This window comes from Lissotriton vulgaris, unplaced genomic scaffold, assembly GCF_964263255.1.
Source record: "Lissotriton vulgaris unplaced genomic scaffold, aLisVul1.2 SCAFFOLD_1021, whole genome shotgun sequence".
NCBI lineage: Eukaryota > Metazoa > Chordata > Amphibia > Caudata > Salamandridae > Lissotriton > Lissotriton vulgaris.
This window is the reverse complement of record NW_028251416.1, coordinates 732,200-754,205: the sequence shown is the minus strand read 5'-3', so window position 1 is coordinate 754,205 and position 22,006 is coordinate 732,200. Positions and strand designations below refer to the sequence as shown.

General features: G+C 46.8%; 1 protein-coding gene across 1 annotated transcript; it reads left to right on the top strand.

The window, feature by feature from the left end:
* The first annotated feature begins 517 nt into the window (after window positions 1-517).
* LOC147662891 (uncharacterized) lies at window positions 518-11,927 on the top strand. Its single transcript, XM_086950819.1, has 4 exons — window positions 518-609; window positions 7,022-7,093; window positions 7,749-7,802; window positions 8,342-11,927. Exon 4 carries the CDS (start codon window positions 9,399-9,401, stop codon window positions 10,545-10,547), a length of 1,149 nt encoding a protein of 382 aa, XP_086806945.1. The 5' UTR covers window positions 518-609; window positions 7,022-7,093; window positions 7,749-7,802; window positions 8,342-9,398; the 3' UTR covers window positions 10,548-11,927.
* The last annotated feature ends 10,079 nt before the right edge of the window (window positions 11,928-22,006 follow it).

Here is a 22,006-nt window from a genome sequence, read left to right as displayed (position 1 = left end):
GATCCGGTGTTTAAAACTCCATGGTATTTTCTTCTGTTTACTTTCCTGTGTGCCATACTGTGGATTTGAAAAACCTGCAAATAAATGATTATAAAAAATAAATAAGCTGCCCAGTTTAATTGCATAACTGACCGAAATACTCATATATTCATTGAAATCCAGATATATTCATTGAAATACAGACTGTCACTTCCAGTTATCACCTTTCTGTAAATACTTTTTAGTCCAGCCAAGTGTGAGGCCCTGTACTTGAACTATCTGACCCTTAAAACATTTATGTCTGTAACATCTGAAATCCCAGGTCTTTACAGGTATAAACGCTTGTTTGTGTGAAATGTATTCACTGCTGGAGCCTGGAGTCGTCGGTTCTGTCAGCGGCCACCAGAGGGTGCTCCTCGCCTGCTGATGAAACCCACTGAGCTGCTCAACTGATGAAAGTAAGAAGGGTTTCCTCTCCGGGTCAGCGGTGGCAGAGACAGCACCAGCAGCGGTGCTGACATCACTTCCTCAATCTGTCTGGTGTGCAGTTACCTTCATCTTCAGATCCACACAGACCTCAGATCTGCGACCCACAGGAGGAGGAGAGAGCCTGGACAGGTTTCTGCTCAGGTAGGAGAGCTGCTAACTCACTTGCCTGCAATTTATGAATCCATGGATCAGATTCCCCACCCCCCTTGCCCCAAACCCCCCCCCCCCGCCCCCCCCCCATTCATGGTGAGGTCAGGAGAGCTCAGCTCTTCCTGCTGATGAGCCTGAGTGAGGAGAGGAGGAGGTGAGGCCTGTCCAGGGGTGCAAAGGAGGTGAGGCCTGTACAGGGGTACAGAGGAGGTGAGGCCTGTCCAGGGGTGCAGAGGAGGGGAGGCCTGTCCAGGGGTGCAGAGGAGGGGAGGCCTGTCCAAGGGTGCAGAGGAGGTGAGGCCTGTCCAGGGGTGCAGAGGAGGTGAGGCCCGTCCAGGGGCAGAGGAGGTGAGGCCTGTCCAGGGGTGCAGAGGAGGTGAGGTCTGTCCAGGGGTGCAGAGGAGGAGAGGCTTGCCCAGGGGTGCAGAGGAGGAGAGCCCTGTCCAGGGGACACAGAGGAGGTGAGGCCTGTCCAGAGGTGCAGAGGAGGTGAGGCCTGTCCAGAGGGGTGCTGAAGAGGCAAGGCCTGTTCAAGGGTGTACAGAGGAGGTGAGGCCTGTCCAGGGGTGCAGAGGAGGTGTGGCCTGTCCAGGGGTGCAGAGGAGGTGAGGTCTGTCCCGGAGTGCAGAGGAGGAGAGGCCTGTCCAGAGGTGCAGAGTAGTTGAAGCCTGTCCAGGGGTGCAGAGGAGGAGAGGTCTGTCCAGGGAGCAGAGGAGGTGAGGCCCGTCCAGCTGTGCAGAGGAGGAGAGGCCTGTCCAGGGGCAGAGGAGGAGAGGCCTGTCCAGGGAGCAGAGGAGGTGAGGAATTTCCAGGGGGCAGAGGAGAAGAGGCCTGTTCAGGGGACAGAGGAGGTGAGGCATGTCCAGGGGGCAGAGGAGGTGAGGCCTTTTCAGGGGGCAGAGGAGCAGAGGCCTGTCCTGGGGGGCAGAGGAGAGGAGGCCTGTCCAGGGACAGAGGCAGTGAGGCTTGTCCAGGGGGTGCAGAGAAGGTGAGGCCTGTCTAGGGGTGCAGAGGAGGGGAGGCCTGTCCAGGGGTGCAGAGGAGGTGAGGCCTGTCCAGGGGGCAGAGGAGGTGAAGCATGTCCAGGGATGCAGAGGAGGTGAGTGTGAGAAGTTAGCCTGGCATATGCTGTCCACTAGTTATAGTGGGAACCATGCACTAGTCCAAACAACCCTTATTGATGATAGATTAAAGAAAACCTTTATTGAAAACTGTCCTAGTGGTAGCTATGGAAAGCAGCCTTCAGGCTAAGTCTTGAAGGAATTTAATGTTAAAAGGAACAAGGGAACCCAAAAGTAGCAATCGGTCTGGGACCTTTGGGAGTGTATAATGTTTCTAAAGACAATGGTCCCAAACATTAGCAAAAATAGGAGAAACCAAATGAATATAGACCAAGATTGAAATCTATATTTGCTGTCCAGCCGGACAGATTTTAATAGCATAAATAGTTATATGTATCCAAGTTGTTAAGCAATTACCAAGCGAGACACAACCTGTGTCCAACTATCACATATGTGAAAACATATGACATACATATAAGTGAAAGGCAAGGGAGGGCAGTCTGTGAGTACTTCAAAATTACAACAGGCAATTAGTATGAAAATACCCTTTTGTGATTTTTGCAATACAGTATATAAATCATCAAGTGTATACTGTCGACGATGTTTCGATCCCTATTTAATATGGGATCATCATCAGGACTTATAAATACATGCCTCGATGTTAAGCAAGAAGACAAGGTTGTCTAAGAGTACATGGCACAGAAGCTTTTTCATATAAAGACCACTAAAGCGTTACGAAGATAAGGAACACATCAAGAGCAGTCCCGCATTCCGGTCTGTGGCCGGTCGGGGTAACTGATGTTTAAGGAAAGTTTACCGTCTGCCCTCACGGAATGAGTATTGACTCGCCCGTCGTTGCAGACTCCCATTGCGGTGGACTTCTGTTGTACTGCCTGTACCATCAGTAGAAGCTAACGGCGCTTGCGGCTGTGTTCCCACACTGCACGCGTCCCCTGTGTCACTACCTTGGATGGTTCCGAAGGGGCCCAGTGATTCTACAGGCTCTAGGCCTTGCGTCTAGTCAAGTTGTGGTTCTTATATCACTTTTTTAGAATATGGTTTGGTCCCTCCCTGGGGCCTATTGTGCTATTTACTGTAGTATTTGACGTGTAACTTGTGTACTTCGACTTCTAGCCTCATAAAGAGACTAGGGGGTGTGTTTTAGAATAAATACATATATTTTATATATATATACCTGGTGTGGTTCTCCTTTGATTTGGTCATTCATGAGATTATAGACTGGTAAAAAGAAGCTGCTTTACATTCCTTCAAGACTTAGCCTGAAGGCTGCTTTCCACAGCTACCACTAGGATAGCTTTCAATAAAGGTTTTCTTTAATCTATCATTAATAAGGGTTGTTTGGACTGGTACAAGGTGCCCATTATAACTAGTGGACAGCATATACCAGGCCAACTTCTCAATTTGCCCATGTGGGGGCAAACGAGATGAGGCATGTCCTGCAAGGGTTGGGGGTGCAGAGGAGATGAGGTCTGTCCTGAGGGGGTGCAGAGGAGGGGAGGCCTGTCCAGGGGTGCAGAGGAGGTGAGGCCTGTTCAGGTGTGCAGAGGAGGTGAAGCCTGTTCAGGGGGCAGAGGAGGAGAGGCCTGTCCAGGGGTGCAGAGGAGGTGAGGCCTGTCCATGGGTGCAGAGGAGGTGATGCTTTTCTGGTGGGGGGTTGCAGAAGAGGCCTGTTCTGTGGTGTGGTACCGTGCCGAGGAGGTGAGGCCTGTCAGGGAAGGGGGTTGCTGCAGGCAAGGCCTGTCCAAGGTAGTGCAGAGGAGGTGAGGCCTGTCCTGAGCTGGGGGGTGCAGAGGAAGTGAGGCCTGTCTAGTGGGGTGCAGAGGAGGTTAGGAATGTCCAAGGGGTGCAAAGGAGGTGAGGTCTGTCCCAGGGTGCAGTGGAGGGGAGGCCTGTCCAGGGGGGTGCAGTGGAGGGGATGTCTGTCCAGGGGTGCAGAGGAGGTGAGGCCTGTCCAGGGGTGCAGAGGAGGGGAGGACTGTCCATGGGATGTAGAGGAGGGTGAGGCCTGTTTGGAGGTAGGTGCAGAGGAGGCGAGACTTGTCGGGGGGGATGTAGAGGAAGCAAGGCCTGTCCAGGGTGGTCAGAGGTGGTGAATGAGGCCTGTCCAGGGGGGTCTAGAGGAGGTGAGGCCTGTCCTGTGTTTGGGTGGTTCAAAGGAGGTGGGGCCTCTCCAGGAGGGATGCATTGGAGATGAGGCCTGTTCGTCCAGACAGGGTGGTTAAGAGCTGAGTTTAAGTTTGTTAATTGTTGTCCCAAGAGATTTGTGGAATGAGTGTAAGTTGCTTGTAAACTGGCCAATTGAAGAGCCACGTAGTGAAGCGCCTCAAAATATTTTATTTTATAGTACAAGAGATTAATGCAGAGTAACAGACAATATTGCAAAGGCAAAGACCGGGTAAAAGAGGGCGCATATTTTAGCGTTGTATCCAGAGGTTAGTTCACATATCCAGCAAAATGTGAGGGGCTGCAGACTACCATTCCGGAAGAGATTTTGTTTTACGCAAAGTTCTGTAGTGAGAATTTTGTTACTAAGCAGACAAATATCAAAGAAAAAATAATGAGCGCTCAGACAAAAATGTTCCAAACGGATGACAAAAGTGGTTCTCATGGATTGTATTCTCGTTTTGATTCTGGGTTTGTTGCTGGTGTGAATTTGCATATGCACGGCGTTGGTGTGCAGAGTAATGATGTTCAGTATGTGCAAGGAGGAAATGTTGTTTCTCTGGGTCAGGGCCAGACCGGGAACCCAAACCAGGCCTGACAATTTTGACGGACCAGCCCCCTGCCTCTTTTGTTGCTGGGGGTGATATAGCAGCACCAGAGCAAAACCAGCCCCCAGTAACAAATACGTTTCCCAGCACTGAAGAATCAGCCCCCACTCTTCCAGCCCCCCGGGGAAACACCTGAAGCCCATTACGGCCAGTCCGGCCCTGCTCACGGTGTAGGTTTTACTGACAGTGGCAATTTAAATACCTCAAACACTAATAGTGTGCAGAATAAGACAGGCTCCTTGCGATGTTTGCAGGAACCTGGGAAATTGGAACATGAATCAGATGGCCAGAATGGGAAGTCACAGTCAATGGTCCCAGCCCAACTAGCCTCTGTGCCGAGCATGCAGATTCAAAGGCAAATATATTGGAACATGCCTTCAGTCCCGATGGTCCCACAGCCCAGTGCAAAATAGAACGCCAAATTCTCAACAAATTCAGTATTTCAACAAAATCCTTCAGTGATTAATAAGGATTTTTCACAACTTCCTCTTGCACTAGGAGTTTATACTGGACTGAATCATACACAATGACTGTGCCTGAGATGGGAGAAGGGTTGCATGCTAGGTGCAGTCCTATAGGTCACCCAGAGCGGCCCTTTTGTAGAAGAAGTAAATGGGAATCCAGCATCTCTTTTAATCAATACATGTGCCTCCCGTTCCACAGTCAGACTGACGGGAGCGCCCAACCCACCCCTCTTGGGAAAGGAGTCCAAGTTGTAGGCATTTCTAAAAAACAACGAGTGAGCTGTCAGCAAATGTTCCTGTACAAATTGGGCCATAAATGAATGGCCAGAAACTCACACTGGGATTAAGATCCAGTTATTATGTTAGGGACATACCTTGGAAAATGACTTGTGGCTGTTAGGTGAAGAGTCACAATTAATTACTAATTTTGTAAGTGTGGTTTATTAAATTACATTTTGTTGTGCCTGTTTTCATGAACATTTATTGATTGCTGCCATTTTTATCTCATCATGAACCATGTCAATAAGGTGGTCTCTCTGTCTGAAAACTTATAAAATGTACTGTTTTGGGATATTTGCTGGAATTGTTTTATTTTACACATTTCCTAAAGGCAGACTGCATGTGAGTCATCTTGCTGATTTTGTACATAAGAACTTTTCCTTGATTTTTAATTAAGCAGATTCTATGTCAGTTTGCTATTTGATAATATAGAGAAAAAAACGTATTTCTTGGCACACATTTTTTGTGGTGGATTTATTTCTGATTCTGGCTTTTGATATACTTTAGAGGTTACCTTTATGTGAGCCTCCTGCAAATATTATAATATTTTTTTCTCTGACTTAGTAACCATATTTATGTCTTCAGTAATTATTTGAAACCTTTAATATAGCTTTGATGCTTCTTGTAGCTCCAAAGGCAAGGGCCTTTACCAAGGGAGCGGTCTTTTAATGGGCAGTATTTACTGCTATGGCTGACTATAAGGTCATTACACTGTTTGCCCCGTGAGGCCAGCATAAGTTAATTGATAAAACAACAGTGTCCCAGAGACCGAGGGAGGTTGAAACACCTCCGGTACTCCGAAATCTTTGTTTCACAGATTTTGCTGTGAATGTTCAACAGTTAACAGTAGCATGCAGGACCATGGTGGTTAATTGTTGAACATTCTCAGCAATAGCGGTTAAAGGAGGCTGAAGTCAGCCCTTGGCTCTCCCTGGGCTTGGCTAAACTGCTTTTCATCATTCAGGTGAGCCGAGGAGATGCAGGAGATAAGCAGAACCCCCCTCCTTCCGAGACGCCTGTGACACTGCGAGCTATGGGAGGAGGAAGGGGGGGCGGCGCCTGTGTGCCATGCTGCAGGCTCTATCCTTTGCTTTCTCCTGCACAAATCCATATATTTTTGAGAGGCAGAGGCTGTGTATTAGGACATTGTAATGTTGAGAGCAGCGGGCCTATATCAGGTTGTATAGGCTGCTGCCGTTGTCTTCAATGGATCTCAACATTTCAATGTTCTAATCTTTGTCTCGTGAAGGATTTATTCCAAATTCTAGCCCTTGGGTCACCATCCTATATGGCTCATAAGACACGGACCCTCCACATCATCCCTTTAGATAATTTATCGATAAAAAGCACCAACACATTGATGCTTTGTTGCTTCCATTGCTCAGCATTCAAATTCTGCATCAACTTGAGCTTGAATTGCTGTTGTTCAGAGAGCATGGTTTGTATTAATCTAAGAGTCTGGTTGACTGATTTATGAAGTTTGGGCAGAATTATGTACAAGGACATTAACATACCTTTGCAAACCAGATTGTTTTAATTTGCAAGTTTCATGGTCTGTAAATGGAAAGATGGGGGTTATGAATAAGTGGACTGGGTTGTTAGGGTTATATTCACAGAGATCTTTTCCAGCAAGGGATAATGGTTCTTGGTGAACCAAAAAAGTATTTATCCATACCCATATTTGCTTCACAATGGCCTCTAGAGAAAAAGAGATTCTTTTGTTTTGTTATTTCATGTCTTTTTTTATAAAATGTGATGAAGTGTGATAGTCGTCTGATGCAAAACCATTTCTTTACTTCCTTTCAAGATATTCTGGGATGACCAGGCAGTGCAGCGTGGCTGCCACCATTGGAGGAACAAAATATAATATAACTGTCAGGTAAGGATTCCTATAACTCTTAAGTTTCCTTTTCCCCTGTTTCTTCTTTCTCTATTCCCTTTCTTGATCTCTGTTTTGTTTTTGTCTCTTTAGCTCCAACATTTGACTCCCTCTGTGCACTATTCGTGTTGTTATCAAACTTCTGATAATAATATGATGGAGCCTCATTCCTCCTGGAAATGTTGGGGGTGTAGTGCAGGTCCAGTTCCTTTTTAGGTCAGTTTTGCCCAGCAGTTCCTTAACTGTTATCATATGTGTCTCCTCCTCTACACCACATGATACTATCCTCCCTCTGTCCGTTCTTTCGGCATCTTTTCTCTTGGATCTGACTTCCATCTCTTTATGTCCTCCTAAACTATCCTTTTCTGTCTTATCTACTACAAGCAAAAGACACAGTATATGTGTGTGGACATACACGCACACAAGGCTTGCTTTAGGGTGGTGCAACTGGTGGAGCCGCACCTGGTGCTGACCTTGGGGGCACTGTGTTTAGAAGTAACTTATGGGTTCACACACATCTGCCTCAGAGTTTCCTGTGCTGGAACATGTGGTGAGAGTGGAAGATAGCCTTTTTTCTCTTTCTTCTGTTTTGTGTTTTTCTTTTCTAGACCCTTTTTTTTCCTTTACTGTTGTGCTGTTTTTGTATCTTTTTCAGGTGTTGCAGTGCCTGGGTCCTGTCGGAGGAGTGTGATGAGTTCTGGGCCACCAAGTAAGTCCTTATCATCCGCACAATTTAAAATAGTGAATTTCACTGAGCTAACTGGGCACAGCGTCAGTCTACAGTGGAATTTAAAGCACTGAGTGCAACAAGGCAAATTCCTTCGTTCAATAAAATGTCCTTTCCTAGATCACTGGAAACAGGAATAGATGAACAGTCTAGGTGGGCAGGGGAGTAAATAACATCTGATAATTCATTAAAAGTATTACAAATATATCATTGTGATGCCAGCCTTTGCCACAGAAATTGGAAATTGATAGTGTTGGCTGCTTCTGAGAATCTGTGTCGCAATATATGTGCAACTTGTGTTTCTTTCTTAAATATTAATTAAGTTTTCTCTCACATCCATGAGCTCCAGTAATCCGAAGCTCCCGATCTACAGTGTCCCGAGCTGTTTCACCACTATCAGAAAAAATGATACCCAACTGATTTCCTAGCTTGTTTTTGTCCATACTTTCTTTGTGCAAAGTATAAGGTCACAAATATATTTTCTTTGTGTTCATTTCAAATTTTTGACTCCATTTCTACAGGTGACTGAAGCATGAACAGAAAAAAGAAGATTTAAATTTAGTGAAACAGAACGAAAAGGATTATTTCAAGGAAAGTTAAAACATTCTCGAGCTCTAGAGAAGAAACACATTCTATGTGCCAGGAATGGTGAGGATGTTGGTGCGGAAGAAACTGGTGAATGTGAAAGTTGTCAAATCCCTAAAGAAAAATGGCCATAAATGTTTACCAAGTGTTAGTAACTGAAATTGAGGAGAACATTGGCCACAATTGATGCCCACGCAGTGCACTTGAGAAAACTCAGTGCTGTAAATTCTGTTTGATGGTTTATGAAAAATGCTTTGGAGACCCAAACCCTCCCCAACAAATCAGTATACGTGTTGTGATGTGACAGAACTGTCAAGAAGACTAATACCCTTGGTGTACAAGTGCAAGCTTTTGTCTCCTGGAGATGAGAGGAGAGAAAAGGTTGTTTAAAAGAAACTCATTGTAAATACTCTGTCTCAGAAGTCGTTACAGCAAAGATGCTGGATTAACATTTCCAATGTAGGAAGATTTTCCCCCACCAGCTCTGTCTCTTGGGTGTATTCGAGTGGTTTCAAAGTGTCCTGTAACCTCCAAAGTGTATCATGTACTTGTCTTAGCCACTGAGCAAAAAAGCATAGACTGCTACAGAAAGTATAAAAGGGGCCAGTGTTACGCTATTGATAATTCATAAACCACCCTGGCATGCCCTAATCATCTGTCATTACTTGTATGAACAAACATACCTAACAGGCAAACACTAAATGTGATAAACTAGAATCACTAAATGAGACTAATTAAACTTTAGAGAATTCACCCGGGCATAACTTGTAGAAAAGGAATCCATGAGAGGCCTCTTAATAAATACAAGGGGCTCCTCGGTGAAAGTTAATAAGACAAGTTAGATAGGTGCCTTGAAAGGTAGGGACATCATTTTCAGGTAAAAACTATCATTAGTTAAATATATATTTTAAGAAGAGCATCTGAAATGTATTTTAGAAGTTAATGTTGAGTGTAACATAAACAAGTACACAATCAGAAATCAAATTTAGTCCTATGATGACAGGTATCCAGGAACAAACCCAACTTGGAGAAACAAACAACTCAAATAAGCGCAATGAATGTGAGAACAGATTTAGTCATGAATCCTACCTCACTAAACATGAGAAAACTAGCGCTGGACGAAAACCGTATCAGTGTCCTGAATGCCAGAAAGGCTTCAATCACAAATCCAATCTCACTGTACATGAAAGAACCCACACTGGGCAAAAACCTTATCAGTGCTCTGAATGCTGTAAAAGCTTCAGTCATAAATCCAACCTTACTGTGCATGAAAGAAACCACACTGGGCATAAACCGTATCAGTGTTCTGAATGCCAAAAAGGTTTCAATCACAAATTCGGTTTAACTCAACATGAGAGAATCCATACTGGGCTCAAACCCTATCAGTGCTCTGAATGCCAGAAAAGCTTCAGACTGAAAAACACTCTCACTTGCCATGAGAGAACTCACACGGGGCAAAAACCTTATCAGTGCTCTGAATGCTGTAAAAGCTTCAGTCATAAATCCAGCCTTACTGCACATGAAAGGACCCACACTGGACAAAAACCTTATCAGTGCTCAGAATGCTGTAAAAGCTTCAGCCAGAAATACAACCTTACTGTGCATGAAAGAACCCACACTGGGCATGACTGGTATCAGTGTTCTGAATGCCAAAAAGTTTTCTATCACAAATCCGGTTTAACTCTACATGAGAGAATCCATACTGGGCTCAAACAGTATCAGTGTTCTGAATGCCAAAAAAGCTTCAGTCAGAAAAGAAATCTCATTACACATGAGAGAACTCACACTGGGCAAAAACCTTACCAGTGCTCTGAGTGCCGGAAAGGATTCAGTCACGGATCCAGTTTAATTGAACACGAGAGAACTCACACTGGACAAAAACCTTATCAGTGCTCTGAATGCTGTAAAAGCTTCAGTCAGAAATCCAGCCTCACTGTACATGAAAGAACCCACACTGGGCATAAACCGTATCAGTGCTCTGAATGCCAGAAAAGCTTTGGATGTAAACAAACTCTCACCAGTCATGAAAGAACTCACACTGGGCTCAACCCGTATCAGTGCTCTGAATGCCACAAAAGCTTCAGATTGAAAAAGACTCTCATTCAACATGAGAGAACTCACACTGGGGAACAACCTTCTTAGCTCTCTGAATGCTGGAAAAGTTTCAGTCGGAAATCTGGTCTCACTCAACCTGCGAGAACTTACCCGGAAGAAACCTCGTCATTGTTCTAAATGCCACGGAAGTGCCTGCTGGTGATTCAGTTTCATTCAACAAGAGAGAACCCACAACGTGAAAGAAAATGACCCGTGCTCTCAATGTCCTGAAAACTTCAGTTGTAAATGTTACCTTTCTACATAAGCAAGACAATGTGGGAGAATAAAAGGTGCTCACTGTCAACCCTGAGGAGGAGCTTTCAGCATCACAAAACATTTATATGAAGCAGCCACAAAGACACCACTGTATTGACTGTCCAACAAACTGTCTATGGAGAAAAGCAAACAGTGTGGGATGGAAATGCTTGAATTAACCTCATTCTTTTGTAACTATTTGTGGCCTCATTCCATTCAGTGTGTTGTGTTCGCTGAGTGTTTATAAGCTGTGGCTATGACCCACAAAGTCCATTTGATCCTGAACTTTGAGGCCACACCCCCAAGGATCTGGAATGCGTGTAACCTCGAACTGTTTCCAGCCTTAATGAGCCTCCCCAGGGGCTGCAGCAGGAGTCCCTTTGTCATAGCTCTCTATGGAACCAACATGTGTTCATGTCTGTACCACGTAGGGCTGATCATTGAGAAAAACTAAAGGTGATGGATGGACTGGTAGTTAATCTCAGCACCATCCCGCCACATCATTCTCTAGTCTTTGTGTAAATACAGACGTGGCCAGCCATATGCAAACCATTCTTGACCCCATCCTAAATAGTCCTAATGACTTCTGTTCCAAAAGGACACAGCCTCGTATTACAAAGATCCACACGAGTGGCCTCTTTCCATCTTTTTGTTTCAAATGGAACCTGCTATCCCCTTAACCATGCCTCAGGCCTGCCACGTTCCATGCTTTGGCTCTTATCATCAACCTTGAACCATCTCCATAACTTGGAAGCTCCGAAGACTTCGCAGCTGTTGTAACTGCTTGAAGTTTCACACATTTTGATGGCCGTGGATTCAGGTTCCACTTGATGACCTAACTCTACTCTGTGGGAATTTTGCACTTCAAGCCACTTCTGTGCAGCTCGTCACCTTCTGAGACTGATTCAGCCAAAAACCTTGAATCAAATTCCAATTTAATCATCACCAGAGTCTAAACTTATCTTTGTCCTCTCGAGCATAGCTACCAAAGTCAGCTACAGTTTTGTAGGTGACTTCCTGATTGATTCAGTGGAACTGCTTGTTTTTTATTCATTTACCTTTTTGTTTGGCTTTGACAGTTGTTTTTGCTAATTAATAATCCTTAAATCACAGCCCACCTTTAGATTTTGCTTCTGAATAATTATTAAATATTTTTTTTGGATCTAAACTTGGTTTGAATCTTAAAGTTCCTTGTCTATTTTGAATAAACTGTATTGAAATGTGTGACTTCCACTGTTTTGCTTTACCTTCGAGCGCGCCTTAGGCCATACTGCTCAAGCCACGTTACCAAAAGTGAGCTAAGAATACTTTAGTAGAAGACACATTTACCTTTGCTGACCAAAGTTTTGGAAAAGAGAAGCAGGCTGACTCCAGAAAGCACACTCCCTAGCTGGAAAGGTTACTCTCTTAGGTGGCATCTGCACCACCTTTAGATGCAAAAATCAAAGATTGAGGGAAGCTGTTGGTATCTGTGCCCCCAGAATTTTCGACTGCCACCCTCTCTCAAACAGTTGATAGAGCTAAAGATGCACCCATCAGAGATTCATGTCTCAGCAACTAAGACTGCTTGCTCCTGTCATACACTACTCACACTGTTACCTGAATCACACTCCCTGTGCAATGTACGTACTTTTTTATAAACAAATTGTGTTGTGCATAATGAACAGGCTTTCACTCCCCTTTATATGTAAATGAGATTCTGTGATCAGACACCCCAGGCCCCCATTTCTTCTAGTGCGGGTGATAATGTGAGAACTGTAACAAGATCACAAACAAGGGCTGTATTGAGAAATAATCGTCTTCTGAGTCACACAGTAGTTTGTAATTCTTTATTAGTCTTTTAAATGTACATCCCCCATCCCGTTCCAAGGTATAGTATGGACCACTCCCCAGATTAAGTCCATAAGAACAGAAACAGAGTCCAATTTTCTGAAGAAGCGCAGAGGCAGGTAAACGAGAGGGGTTGAGAAGCAGTATAAATGTATTAACAGCATTTTTGCAACTTCCACTCTACCCATGGGTTGATAGTTGCAGAGAGCCCCAAAGCAACAGGGAACTGCAAACCTTGGACATCACCTAAGTTGCCCTCTATACGTTCTTTGTCGGTGTGGTAAGTTCATCGCTTAATACCTAAAGATATCAGGGTGCCACCCCGGTGCTAATTGGGGCAGCACTTCCTGTTCTAAGTAGTGAGTTGGCGCATGGGATAGAAGCTGGATTTTGTCCAATTTAGCCTTAGTCTAGAAGCCCTACCAAAATCGTCTAGAACATCCATCACCTGTGGTAGATATGAATGCACGCTCCTGAGGTACACAAATGCATCATCAGCATACAATGATATGGCCTCTCAATTTGGCTCACTCGGTATACTGATTGCTGGGTCCTGTGAACGAAACAGGGCAGCGAACAGATCCATGGCTAGGGCAACAGTAATCGACAGCGGGCATCTTTGCTGCATTCTTCAAAAGAAACTGAAATCTCTGCCTGTCCGGATGCGGGCCAGGGGGGTTAGTGTAGAGAAGATTTATCCAGTGCAGTATTTCTGCACCTAGTTTCATGCACATCAGCACTTTCGTTAAGTAAAACTACACCAGGGTGGTGAAGGCCTTCTCTATATCTAGTGAGAGGGCTGTTTATGGAGGCAATTCTTGAAGATTCTTTTCTATCAGCTGTAGAGGCGTCATAGGTTTAGACACGTTTTTCTCCCAGGTACGAAACCATTCTGGTCTTGGTGCCAATGTAGAGAGACAGAGGAGCAACCTGTTTGCAAGGACCTTCCTGCGAATCTTGTGGTCGGTGTACAGTGGCCAGTAGGAGCGTAGCTCCAGGGGGTCCCTGTTGGGCTTAGGCAGGACCAATATCATAGCTACTGTTAGAAGGCGGTTCTGACACTTTGGGCCACCCGGATTTTTCGCTTTTTTAGCACCTATTTGTAGAGCTTTTACTGTGGGAGAGCCTCATAAGTTGGGACTCACCCACAGTGAACTCATGATGAAAGAAACTGCATGTGGGTTTTACTGGTGTCTCCCTAGCTTGGCCAGGCCGCTGTGCAGCAGCGGGAGTAAGGAGCACCAGGCTGATTACATGCAGACACAAGTGTACTTGCTTGTGCACACGTTTACGGCCTGCGCAGGGGAGACTCCTGGCGTGCGCAGCCCAGGAGCAGCTACAATGTGAATGGTGTGGCAGGACTTATGCAGAATTGAGTGGTGACATGGACTAGGCTTTATACTCTGGGAAGAAACATGCCAGGGAAAGTCAGTGTGTTTTACTGTTTTCACTTCATTACTCTGCTATGGGAATGTGGAGCCCATGGGCTAGTGACACTTTCCTAAGGCCTACAAATTCCAGACACGCACTAAAGTCCACTGTAACTTGTGTGAGAAGTATAGTATTCTGCAGAGTCCAAGTCATATTTGTACTGCTTCTGGGTCATCCAGAAATGTTATATTTCTCTGAGTCAGCTCATAACCAGGGCCTGGCTAGGGGCTAACTCTGCCAGACTGATTTAATGGCCTTCCTCTTCAAGCCGTGGCCTCAGAGGCCCAGTCCAGCAAAAGCATTCCAAGGGCGAAGGCCTCCACCACAAGAAAAGAAGATGGGTGGAGCTACAGGTTCCTCCATCAATAGTTGACACCTGGTGCCAGGCACCAGGCCCCTCCGGAGGGAAGGCAGCCTGGGGGGAAGGGGCGCTCAGAGACCAAGTGGCAGGAGACAGTGGACAACGCCATTTTGAACAAACTCCGAGACCTGGGCAGGAAGGAGGGAGCAGGGGCAGAGAAGTGATGTGTTGCTGTGTGATAAGGCAAACAGAGACTTCCTGCCAGCCCCCTCCACAATTCTTTAAAAGTGTTTGCACAGGAAGAGAAGCTCTCCCTGGGGTGTGGTCTGCTGAGGCAGAGGGTGCTGTAGCCAGGCACAATGAGCAGTTGGAAGAAGGAACCCACTGACTGTCCCAGGATCCTGAACAGTGCCAGGAGAAGAGACCAGGACAAATGTGCAGAAGCAGATGCCTCTGGGCAGGGAGAAGAGAGGCCTAGGAGGAGAGTCAGGCAAAAGGCTGGCGCAGGGGGCCAGAGAAGACAGCTCCCTGTTGAATCCATCCTCTTGGAGACCAGCATGGTGAAGGAAAGTGCTCCCAGTGGCTGGGGTGAGCCACCAGGCGCAAGAAGAGGCCAAGATTACCAAGATCTCGCGAACAACGACACCAACTCCACCACCCTGATCGCCAACCTCTTCAACCTCTGACTCACACAGCTCGTCACAACGCCCACCCACTCCGCCGGCCACACGCTCAACCCCATCTTCACCACAAGCTCCCAAGTCACCTTCAGCCACACCACCGAACTCCACTGGACCGACCATCGCTGCATCCACTTCACCTTCAGGAAACCCACCATGCACCACCGCACTCAGCAGATCCCCTGTCGCCGAAGATCAGCTAAACACCACCCTCGTCCGAAACCCACCCGCCGACCCCACCGACAAGGCCGCCCGCAACCTCAGGAGATGGATCGACTACTGCGCCAACACTCTCACCCGATCAAGAAACCCTCCAGCAGACGCACCAACAAGAAAGCCAGCTGGTTCTCCGCGGACCTCCAGGTCTCCAAGACAACCCTGCCAAAAACTAGAGAAGAAATGGCACAGCAAACAGACACCGGACAGCTACATGGCCCACAAGAACGCCATCCGCAGACACCATCACCTCATCAGATCCGCCAAAGGGCCTCCTTCAAGGACCGCCCGACAACAATGTGCACAACAGAAAAGAGCTCTTCAACATCATGAATGAACTCTCCAACCCCAGCTCCAATACCAATGACATCCCACCATCGCAAGACCTGTGCAACTCCCTTTCCACCTTCTTCCATCGCAAGATCACAGACATCCACGACAGCTTCAACAACCTGACTGCCCCGACAGCCGCCGACACCTCAGACCCCATGGCCACCACCCACATCGATTCCCTGCTCACTTGGACCAACATAAACAACGACAACACCATCAAAATCATGAACACCATCCACTCCAGCTCTCTGTCAGACCCATGCCCATACCACATCTTCAACAAAGCTAGCGCCACCATCGTACCCCATCTCCGCAAGGCCATTAACATCTCCTTCAAGACTGCGACTTTCCTGGAGAGCCTGGAAGCACGCCGAGATCAACGCCTTACTTAAGAAACCCAAGGCGGATCCGAGGGGGTCTCAAGAACTTCTGGCCCATCTCCCTGCTCCCGTTTCCAGCGAAGGTCATCGAGTAGACTGTCAACAGACAACTGACCCACTACCTCAAGGAGAACAACATCTTGGACCCATCCCAGTCCGGGTTCCGCAGCAACCACAGTACCGAAACGGCCCTCATCGCCGCCACCAATGACATCAGGGTCTTGCTGGGCAACCCTGAAACTGTGGCCCTCATCCTCCTGGACCTATCAGCCACCTTTGACACTGTCTGTCACCGCACTCTATGCACAAGCCTCCACAACGCAGGGATCCGAGACAAGGCTCTAGAATGGACCACCTCCTTCCTCTCCGGCAGAATCCAGAGCGTCTGCCTTCCCCCTTTCCGTTCCGGTGCCTCTAACATCCTCTGTGGCGTACCCCAAGGATCATCCCTCAGCCCAACATTGTTCAACATCTACTTGTCACCGCTCGCCCACGTCGCCCAACTGCACGACCTCAACATCATCTCTTATGCCGACGACATCCAGCTGATCGTCTCCCTCACCAAGGACCCACTCACCGCCAAAACCAACCTCCCTGAAGGAATGAAGGCCGTCGCTGAGTGGATGAAGAACAGCCGTATGAACCTGAACTCGGACAAGACGGAGGTCCTCATCCTCGGATCCACCCCCTCCGCCTGGGACGACTCATGGTGGCCGACTGCACAGGGAGCAGCACCGTCACCCACGCACGCAACCTGGGGTTTATCCTCGACTCAACACTCTCCATGACCAAGCACGTCAACGGCGTCTCGGCCTCCTGCTTCAACACCCTCTGCATGCTCTACTAGATCTACAGGTGGATTCCCACCAAAACAAGAAGAAGGGTCACCCAGGCCCTCATCAGCAGCAGGCTGGACTATGGAAACGCCCTCTACACTGGAGCCTTGGCCAAACTCCTGAAACGACTACAACGCATATAAAACACCTCTGCACGCCTGATCCTCAACATCCCTCGCCACAGCCACATCACACCCCACCTGAGAGACCTGCACTGGCTTCCCGTCAACAAGAGGATCACCTTCAGGCTCCTCACCCATGCACTCAAGGCACTCCACAACACCAGACTGGCATACTTAAACAGACGACTCACCTTCTACACCCCGAACCGCCAGCTCCGCTCTGCCGACCTCACCCTCGCCACCATCTCCCGCATCTGAAGAGCGACCACCCGCGGTAGATCATTCTCTCACCTCGCCGCCAAGACCTGGAACACCCTCCCCATCCTCCTACAGCAGACCCAGGACCTACTAACCTTCAGGAGGCTACTCAAGACCTGGCTATTCGAGAAGTAGCAGCACCCCTCCCCCCCACCGCCTTTCGACCCTCACGGGTGAGTAGTGCACTCTACAAATGTTCTGATTGATTTATTGATTGACGATCGGACCCCTGGTTGCTGAGATATGCCCCCCAGAAGGTAGGCGACCTTTGACCTCTGCCATGAGTGATGACGAAGCGTGTGGGGCTACGCCGCCTGTCCAGAAGATGCCCCAGGGAGGGTCAGTTCCCGTGGGCTGCCCCCCAAAGAAGTGAAGTCAGGGTGAGCCGTCGCACACCCCGTGAAGGTACCCCCACAGGGTGCCAGGTGCCCATCATGGCCCCCGCCAAATGTGAAGCCGGGAAGCGCTATTGCGCTCCCCCTGAAGATGTGTGAGGGGGAGGGGCACGGGATCCCAACTACGGATCCCATGTGTGGAGGATTAGGCGGGGGAGCACCGTCTCACAAAAATCAAAGTCGGGGAACGCCGTCGTACTTCCTATGAAAATGTGCCCAGGGGCCCGGGACCCCATCCCCGGACCCCGGAGAGAAGGAAGTGGTGCTCGCGGGGTGCCAGGAGCCCCCTGGCCCCCACAGAAGAGGCAAGTTGGGGAGCGCCGGCGCACTCCCCATAAAGCTGGTTTGGGGCCCTGAAGCAAAGCAGGGGGTGCCATTGCGCCCCCGTGAAGATGGCCCAGGGGCCCGGGACCCTATCCCCGAGCCCAGGAGAGAAGGAGGAGGCCGGGGAGGGGAGCCGCACTCCCCAAGGACTGACCAGGCCAGCGCGAGTCTTCGGGTCTGCCCGCCGGAGCGGGCATACCAGAAATGTGGTGCCGGCTCCCACGGCAGCACGTGAGGGTGCTGGCCATGCGGGGGGCGGTGGGGGCAGCCGGGGGTGGGCTCCCCGGGCTGCCCTCAAACATGAAAGCATGCAGGAGTCCTAGATGGAACCGGGACTCCGAACGGAGTAAGAGGTGTGCAAGCAGCCCGGGTGGGACCGGGCCCCCCAAAATGCGCAGAACGCCCGGGAGTGGCTACCCGAGCAGTAACACTCACCTGGGGGTCTGGGTGGGACCGGACCCTCCAAACTAGCACGGAAGCGGCCAGAGGCCCATATCACGGCTCTCCCCGGAGCAGCTGGAGAGCCGCTACTATGATATTCAAGAGTGCCCATAATGCCTTGCAGGCCAGGACAAGCCTGCAAGGGCAAACCGCGTTTCCTCTACTTGTGGTGGCCCCAGAAAGACGGGGTCATTACCTGTGCGCAAAGGTGCAGGGGGAGCTGTTGGAGAAGCGCAGTTTCCCTCCAGGACGAAGAGACGTCCCACCCTAAGTCTCATGGGGATTAAGAAGAATAACCCCTCAAGGGCTCAGCAAGGAGTCATGTGAATCCCCATGGCTGGAACTTTTGTTCTTCAGCTGAGGGAGCTTTAGGGACTGCCTCAAGGAGTGAAATGCTGAGTGGGGGGATATTGGAGAAGGGCATCCTCTGGAGGTGAAGAGGTGTAATTGCACCTGTAGTACATTTACTAACGTTAGTTATTTCTTTCAGAGGGACCGCAGGTCACATGTATAATGTCAAGTACCTGTGTAAGGTGATGTCATAAGCAAAGTGGGGTTATGTTGCCAGGCATTCCTGTTAGGGTGTCTGGCTGTATATGCTTAAACCTGTGATTTCATCTGTGATGTCTTTAGGGGCTGTAATTGCAACACATTCTAACGTCCAACAAATGTGATGAGTACTGTCATTCTAAAGTGATGCTTAAACATGTGTTCTTGCTGCTATGCTTAGGTGAAGAACCCAGACTTTTAGCCCTTAAGATGTAGAGGTGCATACTTCATGGTCAGTTGGAAATGCTTGTCAGGGTTGAGTGTTTCACCAGGGCAGGTGTACCTATTTTAAATGCTTTTTGAGCTAACAGGGTGGGTCTCCGCTGGGATGATACCAGTGCGCAGGGCCCTCGCTCCAGGTTAAGTGCAACTAACTGCATTTGGGGGCAAGTTGATGTGTATACATGGGAGTGGTGGTACTATACCCCACCCCCTTGCGAGAGTAGACCCCACCCCCTTGCGAGAGGGGTGGAGATGTTACGCTATGTCACAAAGACATTTCAACAGCTTATGTATATTTGTAAATTGGTGCATAGTATTGAGTAGTGTGTGTGTTTAGTAAATGTTCTCTTAATTTTCTTAAAGCAAAGTACAGACTGGACAATCTATTATTGACTGTTATTTCTGCGCACTTGCCAATGGTGATTACTAGCCCACACCACCTCCCTTGAGTAAGCCTCAGACTGCTCTGCAACGCGACCCTCTGAGAGTCAGGCGCTACAATTGGGTGTTTGGTTCCCAGTGAAGGACAAATGTAGTCATGTTATTTGTGCAGGCCTCACAGATACTGCCTTGTTTTTCAACAGCCTTTCATAGGGATCCCAGCAATGTGCCCTCCTGTCGGGAGTGTTGGTACATTTGGAGTAGTTTTGGAGTGAGGGTTGCTCTGTAGGTGAAGTAAAAGTCTACCGGGAACCCGTCCATCCAAGGAGTTTTGTTGCGTGCGATCCAGTCAATCATGAAGCCAATTTCCTCAGTGGTCAGGATTTCATCGGGTGTATGTCCCTCAAGGGGGTTAAGTCTGGGAATTAACAGTCTATTCAAATACTCATCTAATTGGGGAGCTCCCACTCCCTCCTCGGCCCGGTAGACAGATGTGCGGTACTACAGGAAAGCCTGGTTTATATCTGCTTGTACATTCAATATCTCTCCCACCGGGGATCTACTGTCATTTCTGGGGTCTTTGGGGTCAACGACCTTAGTAGCTATGCTACTATCTGATAGTGTAGTGTTCCTAGTCTGACCGCCGCCTCTCTTTACTCCTTTCGGAGAGGGGTGATTGTGTTCTTGTTTCATGCAGCTACCCCAGATATATTTCTGCTGTTCGTATCTTTTGTTCAAGGGAGAGATTCTGGGTTTGCAAGGCATGTTTTTCGCTGTGCTACATCTTGATGCACAGGCCTTATGTGACTTTCTTGGAAAACGTTTTGCACCGGGCATAGTGCCAAATATACAATTTGTAGTGCTTACACCATGAATCTAATTTTTTGTTTACATAACACAAACTTCATGTTTTTTATTAAGAAACTATATATCTTTTTATTTCATTATTACTTTTCAATTTTATATTATTTTATATGATGATTATTGCACATTTATTATCAAAGTTCTTTTACATTATAAAAACAACAAACAAACATATTCATTACAATTATTTCCGTGTCTCTATCTTTCCCTGTCTCTTTTAGAAAACCACAGTTCTTAGATGGTATGTAGTAGCCTAAGGAACTAGAAAACTTCTTTTATGGATGAAGATAGTGTAAAAAATTTGTGTTAGATTTAGGATCAACAAGGCCTTTCATGCTGTTATTTTGTATACATTTTAACAGACCAAATTGTTGGTTACTTTATCACCGAATATAAATCCAGTTAAGTCAAAATACTGATTTTTGAAGATGTTGAATTGCACCAACGCGTTTCGGCGACAGCCTTCCTCAGGGTATTCACACCAAAGTTTGGCTAAAAATAAAGGAAAAAGTTAACATTAGTACAATATATTTAATCAGACTAATGGTGTAAGACTAACTTATACACTATTGGCTCTAAATGGTCACAAAAAGACTCCTACTATATGATATAATTGTTTTTTTTAAGTTGGGGCAATTTATTTCAAAGCACTGTTGCTTATATATTCAGAATCAATAAAAACATTGTGTGGGCACAACCAGCAACAACTGTACATGGCAAATGAGGAAGATGTCTAAACTATAGTTTCTCAGTAATACCTGGCTTATTAATAACTTTCTGTATTTGACTATATTTATAATTCGATTCTCATATAGGAAACAATTGATGATTGTTATCAGACGGTGCTTAACAGCAAGAACCATTCTATGAGAATTAGCGATAAAGAAAAACTGAAGTTATACTAATGTTTAGATTCTATGGAGTACCTAGAGTATATTTACTTATTGCTTACCTCAGCTATTCTATGGCTCTATGTAGGTATATAAACTCTTCTTAGGTTGACGATAAATCGTTCACATATATTTCTCAGGTCTGAATAAGCTGAAAAAATTATGAACACATGCACCTTATTATATCTTTATATGCAAAAGAGTGATGACAAACCTAACCTATCATTTCTCCTCGAGCGGGGTTTGTTAGATGCATTAGTGTCTCGCTTACCAAGCTTGTCTTAGGAAAGTTCATAAGTCAATGCAATAATCAGCTGAGGTCCTATGGGTTTCTTAGAGGGTATAAAAATGTCGATCTGTAATCACTTCTTAAGGTTCTGGTAGTTTTAGAGATAATTCTGTAAAAATAGATGTAATTACATTAGTTATAAAGATCAAAATTACAGTCCATTGATATCAGTTAACTATGTGTCATAAGGTGCTACATTTATTCTTATTTGAAGATGCCTCTAAATAGCATATCTTTACCCTATGTATTTGTTCTTATTTTAGGATACAGGTTGAATACTGACCTTTTGATATTCTCGAAGTATCTTGCTTATTTTTACTTGCCCTTTTAGTCTTTGCAGTTATTTGGGCCTTTGGTGAGGGCAAATGAAGATGACATCCTGGGGCCCAAAATAAATGAGAGCAGATGGAGGGAGGAAAAAAGAATGTTAATATAAGGATCAATGGTGCTTGTTTCTGATAGATTATATAAACAGGCTCTATTTTTCCCAAACTTAGTGTCTTTTAATAC